The sequence below is a fragment of the Poeciliopsis prolifica genome, unplaced genomic scaffold (assembly GCF_027474105.1).
Source record: "Poeciliopsis prolifica strain line A6 unplaced genomic scaffold, Auburn_PproV2 SCAFFOLD008, whole genome shotgun sequence".
NCBI classification, from domain to species: Eukaryota; Metazoa; Chordata; class Actinopteri; order Cyprinodontiformes; family Poeciliidae; genus Poeciliopsis; species Poeciliopsis prolifica.
Window position 1 is genome coordinate 5,975,828 of NW_026562383.1, and position 12,175 is coordinate 5,988,002.

General features: G+C 42.5%; 1 protein-coding gene across 3 annotated transcripts in view; it reads right to left on the minus strand.

Moving 5' to 3' along the window:
* carmil3 (capping protein regulator and myosin 1 linker 3) overlaps nucleotides 1–12,175 on the minus strand; it is a 98,684-nt gene that overhangs the window by 19,604 nt on the left and 66,905 nt on the right. For all 3 annotated transcript variants that reach the window (XM_055033052.1, XM_055033051.1, XM_055033050.1), the window contains exons 17-25: nucleotides 10,444–10,513; nucleotides 10,260–10,341; nucleotides 7,351–7,447; nucleotides 7,162–7,216; nucleotides 5,660–5,832; nucleotides 4,773–4,841; nucleotides 4,307–4,400; nucleotides 2,587–2,685; nucleotides 2,395–2,514 (exon numbers count right to left, since the gene is read on the minus strand). In XM_055033052.1, the coding sequence (XP_054889027.1) occupies nucleotides 2,395–2,514; nucleotides 2,587–2,685; nucleotides 4,307–4,400; nucleotides 4,773–4,841; nucleotides 5,660–5,832; nucleotides 7,162–7,216; nucleotides 7,351–7,447; nucleotides 10,260–10,341; nucleotides 10,444–10,513 (859 nt within the window). The remainder of the gene's footprint in view (nucleotides 1–2,394; nucleotides 2,515–2,586; nucleotides 2,686–4,306; nucleotides 4,401–4,772; nucleotides 4,842–5,659; nucleotides 5,833–7,161; nucleotides 7,217–7,350; nucleotides 7,448–10,259; nucleotides 10,342–10,443; nucleotides 10,514–12,175) is intronic.

Consider the following 12,175-nt stretch of genomic DNA (forward strand, 5'->3'; position numbering starts at 1 on the left):
ACCTTCTGGATCTCTCAGGTCTTCTGGTTCTGGCCCGCTCTGCAGAACCACAACCGAATGTGGAGAAGCAGCTTTCAGCTTCAACAAACTTCCAGAAAACTGAAAAAAAAAAACAGCTGAAACACTTTAAATGTAGACTAAAACCCCGGCTGTTCAGAGTTGCATTTGAAACATAATCGGTGAAACATGAATCAACAATCTCATGATTAATGATGGGACTTGACAAAATGTAATGTTTCAAATGTTGACTGTGTGTTGCACGACTCTGTGTTTTTATGATGTAAAGCTCTTTGAAGTGCCTTGTTGCTGAAATGTGCTGAGCAAATAAAACTTGATTGATTGAATAAATCAACAGGTTGAAAAGGAGACAGAACTCTTATAGTCCATTCCAAATTGCATTTGATGCAAACTAATTTTGAGCGTTATTCTCTTTAGTACGGGCTCAAGGTTTAACCTTCATGCCCATATCAAAGTCAGTAATGATGTGGGATATATAATCCGAATTATAGCAAAGAAATAAGCGACAAAACGCAGAGCTGTTAATTGTATGCAGACCGTGTTTTATTCAGTTTGGGTGTTTAAAGATGCAACCAAATCCCTGCCAGCCTGTGCAATGCACCCGAGAGTGAAATATTTCCACAGTATGATACTGCCGCCACCTTTCTACAGGTTTCTCACGTCAGAAAGTCTTACCTAGACTTCTTCAAACATTGCAGCCAAGTAACTGAAAATCTAATCTCATTTTGACCTGATTTATGGGTAGCAGTTTGGAAATACATGGGATTTTCTAAAGGGGCAATGATCTCAATAACACCCTAAAAGTGGTGTGAAAGCAGATTCAAGTCGAGCATTATGAAATGCACCGACTTGATATTTGGGGGCATAAACAATTAACTGGTTCAACTAGAGTTGCCTCATTTGCTTTCATCTTCTGCCAAGCGTCATTTAATAATGCATGAAACCTTCAATAATAGCCATTTGTCTGTAGTTGGTGCTGATTTCATCTACATCTAATCAGAAAAAAACCCATCCCAGTGTTACCTTCCTGCTGTTTGAGCTTTTATAAATTCTGTCCTTACGCCGTAACTTCTGACCTGACGGCTTATTCAGCTAATTACCTGAATATTAAACTATTGGCGGTTCATTACAGAGGAAATTCTTCAAAATTACCGTGCATGGACTTTTGATTATAGACTCAATAACACAATTGGCCATGACTAATTAAGCACCATCAATGCCATTGATCATACCTCGCTTCTTATGGGAACGATCCATCCCAAATCCTGCATTGCTGTATGAGTGTACCAGAGCAGTGGGGTTAGTGCATCCAGAGCGAAACGGAGAGAACGTTCTTAAAACAAAAGCTCTGAAGAAAGCCTTAAAAGTTTGTACTTTTCATGTACAGCCTTTGAGTTTGATGCAATTCCATCGTCGTATGAGGAAATATTTTACATCTGTAGAAGCCAAATGCACAAGATTTCCAGTCGGCTCGTAGAATCGGCATGCAGACAGACGCGCCTAAACTTCTTCAAAAGTTTCTATTCATGCTTAGTTTCTTATGTATTTTTCAGGCATAAGGTGTCATCTTATAGCACAATCAAGTAAATAATTTACCCTTGAAATTGGCCTCTGTCTCTTCCTTTCAGCCAAGCATGTCATCACAACGACGCTTTTCTGAGCCGCCCACTGGCGCCATTTACAACTGTTCTCAGCAGATTCCCAGTTCCACCAGGTGTTTACTAATTGCTGCTGCCGCTAGTCTGGAGGAGTTCAGTAGGAGACTGAAGCTCTACGGCGGAGTGTTGGGCAAATGTGCAGCGCACTGTCAGAGCAGGCGCTGAGGCACGCCCACGGTGGTTGCCATGGGAGATTCAAATATTTCTCAAACATCCATGAATGAGTCAAAGCAACACTTGGGGTATGTTTTTTTATGATGACGTAACTTTATAGCATTATACAAAGCTAAAAAATTGTTGATTTTTGTTACAAAGTCCCCTATTTAAAACTAAAAACTCAGGACTGAGCGTTGTTATTTTATGTGCGTGGAGTGTTCATTTTGTCCTTTTATTTACACTACAGAATTACTTTGCTGTTTGCACGATGCTGGGTTCCTTTTCATTTAGTGTAGCACTTAAAACTGCACCATTTACAATGGCTTGCATAAATATTCTTCATTTTGTCTCAGATTGTAAGCATAGACTCCAGCATCCATGACTTTGACTGAGGAGCACTGAAGTGTCTCAAAAAACACTAAATCCAGTGGAAATAATTCCTGTAATTCCCATTTGCAACAGTATGCCCAGTTTGCCAAAGTCTGAGCTTTTCTCTCTCTCTCACACACACACACACATGCACACACACACACACACACACACACACACAGAGCTCACTCACAGCTCTCGAGTTTCTGGCCTCTTTGAGGATTTGTCTGGCAGTCTGGACCTCGTCTCCGTCCTCGCAGGACTTCAGCACACAAAGCTGCTGCTGCACCCTCACGCAAAGACGCTCCATCACCTAAAATGCGTCAATTAATATCAATGTCCGACCCAAATATTCCACACGCCGACATATCTTGTAGTCACAGACCTGCTCAGCGGTGCTGGTGACGAGACCCTGGTGCAGCCGGAGCGCCTGCTTCTGAGAGAAGCGCTGAGTCTGGTTGTTCCTGAGCAGCGCACGCTGGATCTGGCCCCACAGAAAAACCCCGCAAAACAAAACAAAATCAAAACAAAACAACACAACACAACACTGCAGGATGACAGGAGGCAGAAGACAAGTTCATTTGCATGGTAATAGGAAAACAGGATTTAGATCCCTTGCAATAGAAAGGAGTGACTTTGATTTGTTTTCCTGACTCAGCAGATGGAAAGCAAACGCTGGATCATCAAATTTTGCAAGGTAGAAGATTACGCCGGGAATTATGATGTTCAGACAGAGTTGGGGAGGGAAAAGAAAAACATTACTTTAGTCTTTTCTAAAAAATATAAATTAACCAGACGGTGCTGTTGCAACAGCAAAGGTGACCCGGCATAACAAGAGCCGACAGACATGGCGCTAAAAGTGCTTTCTGGCATAGATATGATGCTTATTTTTGTTTTTTTCTGGCAAAGCAGAACTTGACATGGGATGTAAACCCCACTGCCGTTTACAAGGCCAGAGAGCAGCAAAGTCTGTAGACGGCTCTAATACCGATGGAGGCAACATGACTGACCCATTTCAGAACCAGAAAATACTCATTCGGGAGCGGATTCTGTCCGGATCAGCTGCTAACACACGCCTCCCTCTGTCGCCGCACATTCACAGGTTCCATCCAAGTGCAGAATACGTTTAGAATAAATTGGACCTCACTGATAAAAAATGTATGGCTCTGATGTGGTTTCATTGTACAAAGTACACTGGTCTGCAAAAAGGCCTTCTCACTGGGCCTGCAGGATGGCAGGAAGCAAGTCGCCGGGATCCTTTTGCTGAATGTGCGACAGCAACAACGACAATGCAGTTACAGAATCACTTTTCTCACATTACAGCCACAGGTTTATTGTATTTATGTTTTCAGTGTAGAATTATGTGTGGCACATCGATCAAAGGTTAAAGTTATTTACTGAACATCAGTGCGAAAGTTGATGGAAAAAACATCCAGTGGGGCAAACGCATTATTGGTATACATGATTTGGATGAATGGAACTTAAAAACACGGTATTCTTCCAAACATCTCATTCAAGCAGCTTTTTATTATAAAAGTACTACAAAGAGGGATTGCAATGAGTGAACTGAGAAGCTCAAATTCTTATAGATTCCACTTTTTTGTTTACATTTTGTGACACTCAAATGCATTTTGTTCAGATTCTATGCAGTAGAGTGACAAAGTAGAGTTATTTTGAAAATGAAATATGAATATGTCTTGAAGCTGCTGTAAATTTCCCGTCTGTATGACAATAGAGGCTATTTCTTTTTGATACATGGCTTTATACTTTTTTTTAATTACTTAATGGCAGAAATTTTCATTTCTAGAAATGCTAGGTATTGAATAAAACTAGCTGCTGTTGTTTTATTCACCCAAAAGAGACGAACACAAGTGGGCACCGTGTTCTCTAAATTATTTTAAAAAATATATAATCAATCCATATGTCATTTCCCTTCCACTTCACAGATATCCACCCTTTTGTGTCAGTCTGACACGTAAAATCCCGATAAAATGCAAAGAGTTCAAAAAAGCTCAAGAGGCACCACATTCGAAATGGCAGCAATGAGAAGATGAGTACGTTCACCGCACTGTGAGGTAAGAGAACAACGTGTTAGCACTTCCGACCTTGGCCAAGGCGTGTTCGGTCTTTTCCGGGGCGCCACGGTACGCCTGAGCGATGTCACAAAGGGGGAGGGGCATGTACTGCAGCGTGAAGTTGCTAAGAGATGGAGAGACGGAGAAAGAAAAGTCACTTTTGCATGGATGAAAAGAAAACGATCTTGATGCTAACTTGATGCCCGTAGCTCCTCTCTTACAGACGTAGCCAGTTCCCAAAGATGAAAAAACAAACAACAAAAAAAACACCTACATGCCTTTGCACACATAAGTTTAGAAACTTTTGCACTTCCACAGATCTGACAGGCACACCAGTCAGAAGACTGATGAAATGCCGTGAAACAGAAAACACTTCAGAAGGATGGTTATCTGCCTTTCATATGTCTCTGCTTTATGAGGGAGCCCCTCGTCTTCAAAAGGACAAAAAATAAATAAATAAATAAAAAATGGCTGCTATGCGTCGCGTTCGGCTTACTGCTCCAGCGCTCTCGCCACGTCTTGGAAGCCGACTCCCGTGGTGTTGTTGCGATCCCACGTCACGCTCCTGAAGGGTGGGGGTTGGGGGAGAGAATCGGACAGACAGGAAATAGAAAGGGACAGGCTGAGAAATCAGGAGGAAGACACTCAGCTGCCTTTCACACCTTCCTGCTGTAAGGCAGCCTCAGTAATTGGTCGGCTGGAGGACGATGATTGGATCGCTCTTTTCCTGCATTGAGGACACGAGAACAGCATCCAGCCGTTTAATGAGCCCCTGTGAAATATTCCCCTTCCATCCATCCTTTTTATACCAGTTCTTGTCCATATTCCCTTTTTATCCGTCTCCAACACGTTTTGCCCTAGAAATTCAAATCAACAAAACCCAAATCTCTCACTCTCTGCAGGTGGTCTTCCATTTCCATCCCTTCCATGTCTTTCTTTCTCTCTTTCTTTCTTTCATCTCCATTTCAAACCATTCAATCATCCACTCCCCCAATGTGGATTTTGTCCTCATTTGCGGCTTCTCCAGCTCCCATTATTTCTTTTCATACCTGTATTTCCCGATACATAAAGAGCTACTCAGCATCATTTCTCTGACTCCTGAGTGTTATAACACACAGGATGCCTGAAGGACTTTTATTTTCTTATGATTCATCGCTGAATTCCCCGGAGTGCTCAGTTACGTTTTCGCCCCCCGCATGGTGAGTCTTTCCTCTGAATCTCTGCCTCTCAGCAACTCTCCTGTCTCCGCATCTTCGTTTTTCTATTTATTCAGACCCTTTCATCTCGACTAACTTCTGTAAGTTTGTTTGCTTGGTTCTCCGCGGAAAATCCCTTTAGAATGTAGAATAAAATATATACACCAATACGTTATCAGGTGCATACCTGAGTGTCGTATTGATCTGCAGGGCCTTGCTCAGCATCTTGGCCCCGGAGTCCTCCAGCAGGTTGCCGCTCAGGTCCACCTTACGCAGGCAGGCGTTGGAGCCCAGGGCGTTGACCAGCACTGTTCCCCGGTGGCGAAGCCTCGAGTCGGCCAGAGAGAGGGACTGCAGGGCCTGCCAGATTCAACCGAGGGGGCAAAAAAATGGGACAAATCTAGTAAAGGGTTACGGATCTATAGATGGCAACTGTAGGTTTTCAGAGACAACTGTTGGAGAGCAGCCAATCAACGCCCAGGGAGGTGAATGGTGCTGCTGGATTGGCTGCCTTGCTACTTGATACACGTCAACTATCCTGTGAACACGTCCTAGTCTAGAGTTCGGTTTATGCTTTCTATTTGTTCATAAAGAGAGGAAGGCACTTTATAAATACATTTAATGCCATTTCTCATCTTTATGTTTTATGCCAAATTCCTTATCCTCATACTTCATTATTAAAACAAGACAAAGCGTTTCTACACCTGATAGTCCAGACATGATTGGGTTTGACTGTGGACCAAAACTGCAACATTTGTCATATTTTCAGCTGGTTAGTTTTCACACTGCACTGTGTCAAACAAATCAAACCCTTTCAAAAACCTATTTCCCCAAGAACCACCGAGGTCAACAACACGAAAATCTTCAAAGGCAAAACAGCGTCAGATTTGAGAGGCTATGAGATTTTTCTTTGGTACAAGACCACGAGTCATTTCTCACATGTCTGTTTTGCTTGTATTTACCCAGAATGCCTTGCGCTGTACCACGCGTCCTGCTTATGGAGCAGTCGTCAGTGCGCTTGGCATTCATGCGTGTATTCATGCCACAGAAGAGACCTAGGTTTTTGGTCCGCACCAGAGTTCGATTGTGCTTCCATTGCCGAACTAGAGTCTGATTAAAACACGACTGACGTGGATCCACCCTTAGACTCGACATTTGACGCGTCTAAAGTCCGTGTCGTTATCACCTCGCCGTGTCAAAAGAACGGGCTGCCATGCGACAAACTAGTTCAACCACGCAATCCCTTTAAGCGTGCTCCTCTATGCCGAGCGGCGTAAGAGTTCACGCGCACACGCTTTCGTTTTCACTGTGTGAAAGAGCGCTGTTGTGAGCCATCGCCATCAACAGCGGTAAATAATTGAGTAAGCGAGTTGTCACGCTGGATTTGCCGAGTTAAGAAAACCAGAGAGCCTCTGGAGTCTTCCGGATAGACTGAGACCAAATAATCCACTCATCAGGCCCGCAGACAACATCACTTGCGAGGATGTTTGCACCTTGTGTGTGTGGCAGGTGGGGGATTGAGCTTAAACAGGCATAAACGAGGACAAGGATTCAGCTCGGTGACAAGTGTGTGTGTCTCTGGGCGTGCGACAACTTTGTGAGGCGTGCGTAGGCGTGCATCTGTGCATGACACCACAGAGAATATCTGCATGCGTGCATGTGTACAATATGTTACATAATCGAACTCACACACTCTTCTTCTTGCACCAAATGAACTAGTTTCTGCAGGATTTCATCCAGCACCCTGAGGAGGCACAAACGGGAGGGAGGGAGAAAGAAAAAAGAAGAAAAAAAAAAAAACATTCATCATCTGCATCAACTTCACTGCCATCTGTGCCGCTGCTCCCTCTTCCCTCCCCTCCCCGCCGCGGTCCGTACCTGCCCTTGATGTTGAAGTTTTTCCCCAACATCAGGTGTTTGAGGGAGGGGTGCCGGGAGAACGCCGGGATGACGGCCAACAAGTCGGCGTCCAAACCTGAACCAAACGCAAAACAGAGAAGTGCATCGAGTTAAAAAGCCAGCAGGACTGAGCTCTGTGGAGTCGCTCTGAGATCCTGCTTCAGAGAAGATCTTTAATCACCGCCTTGCAAGTGCCAATAAAGCCTGAGAACAGGTGTTCAACTTTTAGCGTTTCAGCGCTGGAAAGGAAAATAATAGCATAGTCAGAGGATAAAAATGGGTTTTGCCAAGAACTACAGAGCCGTAAATAAGGATGGAGATTCCTTTTTAGTACATATATATATATATATATATATAAATAAATCATAACATATCATGTTATGAGATTCATGCTCATCAAAAATACCTGGAGTGTTGTTCTGATTCTTTCACACATTCAATTATTTCATCTCTCATAGCACCCATTCATTTGAAACAAGCACTGTCTCTTCTTGGCACAGCTCCTCCTCGGAGCCGCAGTTTCCAAGCTTCACCTTCAGACTAGCCAGCGGCAATTAGCACACACCTGGTGGAACTGTGCATCAGCTCAGCTCATTGTACGAGCTCCGTCTCAGTGAAACGCTGGTAAAAATGTTGTTAAAGGGTTTAAAAGACGAGCAATGTTGTGATGACTTCCTGAAGACTGAGTGCCGGAAAGAGCAACAGTTTTTAGAAACAGAGGCCCAGTTTTAAGGCATTAAATCAGGAGCCATATTTGATACATACCGCATTTTACTCGGATGCTATTTAGTCGGAGATCTGATGGTTTGTCCATGTGCAGTAGAAAACTCAAAAAGACTCATTATTGCAAGACATTGATGACCATTCACCCCATCAAGAGTGAAAGGAACAGCAACTATGTTTAGTGGGCAATTACTTATCTTGCTTTCAAAAAGAGTTCTTAGTAAACATCATAATTTGAAAAATGCTTTTGATAACCATTCAGGTCGTCTCAGTCGGATATTTAAGAAATGTGAGCGACCTGAATCGTTTAAGTGTGACCAGGAGAGAAAAACGGGGAAATACCTCCTCAGATCGCAGTAGCTGTTGCATGAGTGACAGCGGCGACTCGTTTGTTTTTAATAAGAGAGCCTGCTTCGTCCTCACGGTGAAAATGTCTCATTTTTGAAGAGAGAGAGAGAGAGAGAGACGATCCGCAAAAATTCCAAAATATTCCCGACTGCATGCCAACACACACACACACACACACACACACCTACTCAGCCTTTTTTGTAAAATGAGGGAGAAAAAGAGAAAGTGGTAACCATGGTAAAATGTGACTGCATCCAAGAAGCTTGGTTCAGAGAGCAAAAAAAAAGCAAAAAAAAAAAAAAAAAAAAATATATATATATATATATATATATATATATATATATATATATATATATATAATATATATATATATATATATATATAAAGAAAAAATATATATATATATATATTTTGTATATGAATGCAGAAAACAGCCCAGATGATTAAGCGGAAAAAAGGCGGAAAAAGTATTTCGTCCCCAGGTTATTGAAATGACTAGTTTAATGTTATTCAATGAAAACAACTCAAGTATTTATGCATGCTGCTCGTCTTATTTGCTTTGCTGTAAAAGGTTTGCAGGAGAAGTTAAACATATTTCCTGTAACTGTTGCAACATCAAAGAATCTAGTCTGGTCTCAGCAAGTAGTAGCTTCAAGGTGAACGCGAGTTCTTTGGAGTTTCATGAAATTCTATTTTTCTGGACATGAAATACTTGGAAACCCGCTTTTGCATTACCAAGGATAGAATGTCGAAAAATCAATGTGCGCTGAAAACCTGGAGAGTTGTGGTATTCTGTTACACACACCCGACACCACCCTGCACAACTGTTACAGGCAGAAATATTACAGTATTCTGTTAAGATTTAGTCTGAGAGACGACAAGAAAGCGGTGCACAGTCGAAGTGAAGTGGGACGAAAATATTCACCCCTTTAGAAGTTTCCCTCTTTTTCATGCTTTTACGAATCAATCAGGAGCGACAAAATGTGGATTTTTGGACAAAATATTGAACAAAAACAAAATCGCCTCAATGTCAACGTGAAAACCGATTTCCTGGAAATAATGACAATTCAAAATTGGCATTATTTTCATTCTTTCATTCATGTGTGAGAAATTGTTTAATCTCCCATGGCAACCAGTCAGCTGTGCAAACAGAGCGCCGCCTTCAAGATGTAGCTCAGGTCTCCAAGCTTCCGCCCTCCGCCGCGACTTCTCCACTCCTTCAGACTAGCCAGCTGCAATTAGCAAACACCAGGTGGAACTGCTCGTCTTCAGCTCACTAAAGTCAGTTTTTGTTGCAACGCTGGTGAAAACGTTGGTAGAAGGTTGTCGACATCAGAGGGAGAATGTTGAGATGAGCGTCAAAAAGTGAGCAAAAGTTTCTTAAAGAGACAGAGGCCCAATTTCAAATCAGGAAGAAAATTTTCTTTTAAGACATGTTTGATATATACAGCATTTTGTTTAAAGTAACAGTTACATGATTGTACTATAAAATGGCACTATGTGTTTAGAAAACGCGTAAATCTGCCTCTTTAACGTTGGAACAAGACAACGTATAATAGTTCAATCTTCCACCATCTATACCCACCGTCAGCAGGCCAGCAGTCCGCATCAACACTTTCACACAAAGATTAGCGATTTGCTCACAAACTGTGTACAAATTATGCAGAAGTAAAAGAGAAAATCCAAAAGACATCAAATTAAAAGAGGTGACATATGATGTATTTCCATTCAAAGCCTCTTTTCGCGCGACTGAAAACTACCTCGGCTGTTACAGAGGAAAGCGCGGCAGGGTGTGCCGACAGACTGAAGTTTCTCACCGTTATCAGAGACGTCTAAAGTCCCCACGCAGGACACGCGAGGGAAGAGCTCCTGAATCACGCCGGCACCCGCCGACCTCAGCTGCGGGGAGGAACAAGAAGCAGAGAGGATCATGACGGGAGGCTTATCTGAGAAAGATCACGAGTGGGTTGGCGCAAGAAAGGGAGGGCCGGCGGACGATACCTCACAGCTGCTGATGTCCAGGTGAAGGTCGGAGATGTGAGGGTTGTTGGACAAGCCCAGGAAGAGAGCTCTGAAAGAAAACACGAAAGAAAAACAAAAAAAAGGGGTGAAAAAACAGAGGAGAACATAACGATGGCGGAAAATGTGTGCGGAGGAGGTGGGAACGCTAATAAGAAATGGGGGGGGAAATGAAAATAGATTCCTCTTCCACACAAATCCGACCTTGCATCTGAATGGGATCAATGCCCCAGCACATCTTGTTCCATATTTTCCCGTGCGCACCTGAACGTTTTTGGAGCCTTCTTAAAAGATTAGAGAAAAGTAGCTTAGAAAGAAGAATTGCCTCAAAAAGCTTTCAATATTTATTAAGGCCAAACAGCCAGATGTAATGCGACATAAAAAGTTATGCAAGCGCACAAACTCAGCTGGATGCGGCAGCACAGCAGGAGCATGGAGGAAATTTATTTTCCTGCGAAAAAAAAAAAAGTACGAAAGATGCACCAGAAGGAGGTAAGCAGAAAAAAAAAAGTCTGTTCCATTTTGGCTGGCATCCATCATGCAGCATGCGGCTCTCTGTTTGCTGCCAATTTTGCTTTGTATTTTTTCTGCTATTGATTATGTGTTGTTTTTTTTTTCTTTTTTGTTTGTTTCTTGGCTCTTGCTTGTTAACAGCAGGTTTGTGCACCTTATAGGGTTAGGGTTAGTGGAAATTTTCTGCACTCCGTTCATCCATGTCGGAGAAACCCTCTCTGTTTTTGGTTGCTGTGGTTTCGATAGCAGATCTCACGAAGCTGCCGAGAACACAGAGTCCCGTCAGCGCAGGACGCTTTGGTCCGGACCGTCTGATTGAAGGCCAGTCCACACGCACGTGTTCGTCGACTGGATCTAGTAGAAAACGTTGGAGGACTAATGGGCAGATGGCGAGGGCGCAAACAACCCTTTGCACGCACGAGCTATTTTAGTCTGCAAACCTAAAACAATACGCAAAAAAAAACAATTTCTGAAGATGGCAGAAAAATTTGAAGGCAGTCGATGGTCGATCTTTCAGGTCTCTAGAAAAACGGCTTCCTCATGAGAATACAAATTGAGAAAAAAAAATCACCCAATTTATCACCAAAAAAAAGACAATCTAATAACCAAATGGGGAAAAAAAGGCTAACCTAACCAACATGGATCTATGTTAAAAAGTAATAACACCATTACTCCAACGCATCACTTCAAAAGTATCTGTCTGACAACATAAAGTAGGCTACAAAAAGTCTCAAGAAGCAAGTAAATAAGTCCTGATGTGAAAGAAATTCATGCACAGACATAAAAAATAGATCAATAAACGCTCGATGAAGAAAACAATGCCTAAGTCAGCCAAATAAGAAATATGTCTATTTATGCAGAAGTAAAAGAGAAAATCAAAAAGAAAAATCCAAAGTTACAAAAATAAATGGGCAAATGAAAGTTCAATACCCAACGTGAAACATTAAAGGGGAGATTGAATTTTCTTACATTTTTACACACCAATTATAACCTAAATCAAGAGTTTTCATGACTGCCGCCGCTGCTGCTTTCATATTTGAGTTCTCACTCCGGCTTTAGACATTGTCGATGTTCTCCTCCAGGTTTTTCACCAACGGCGCCTTCCAGCCTCGTAGGTGGGTGTATTTTTAGCACGAGCGGCTCCGTGCAACGACAACAAACACGTCCTGACATTTCTACCAACAAACAGGTGGATCTGTCA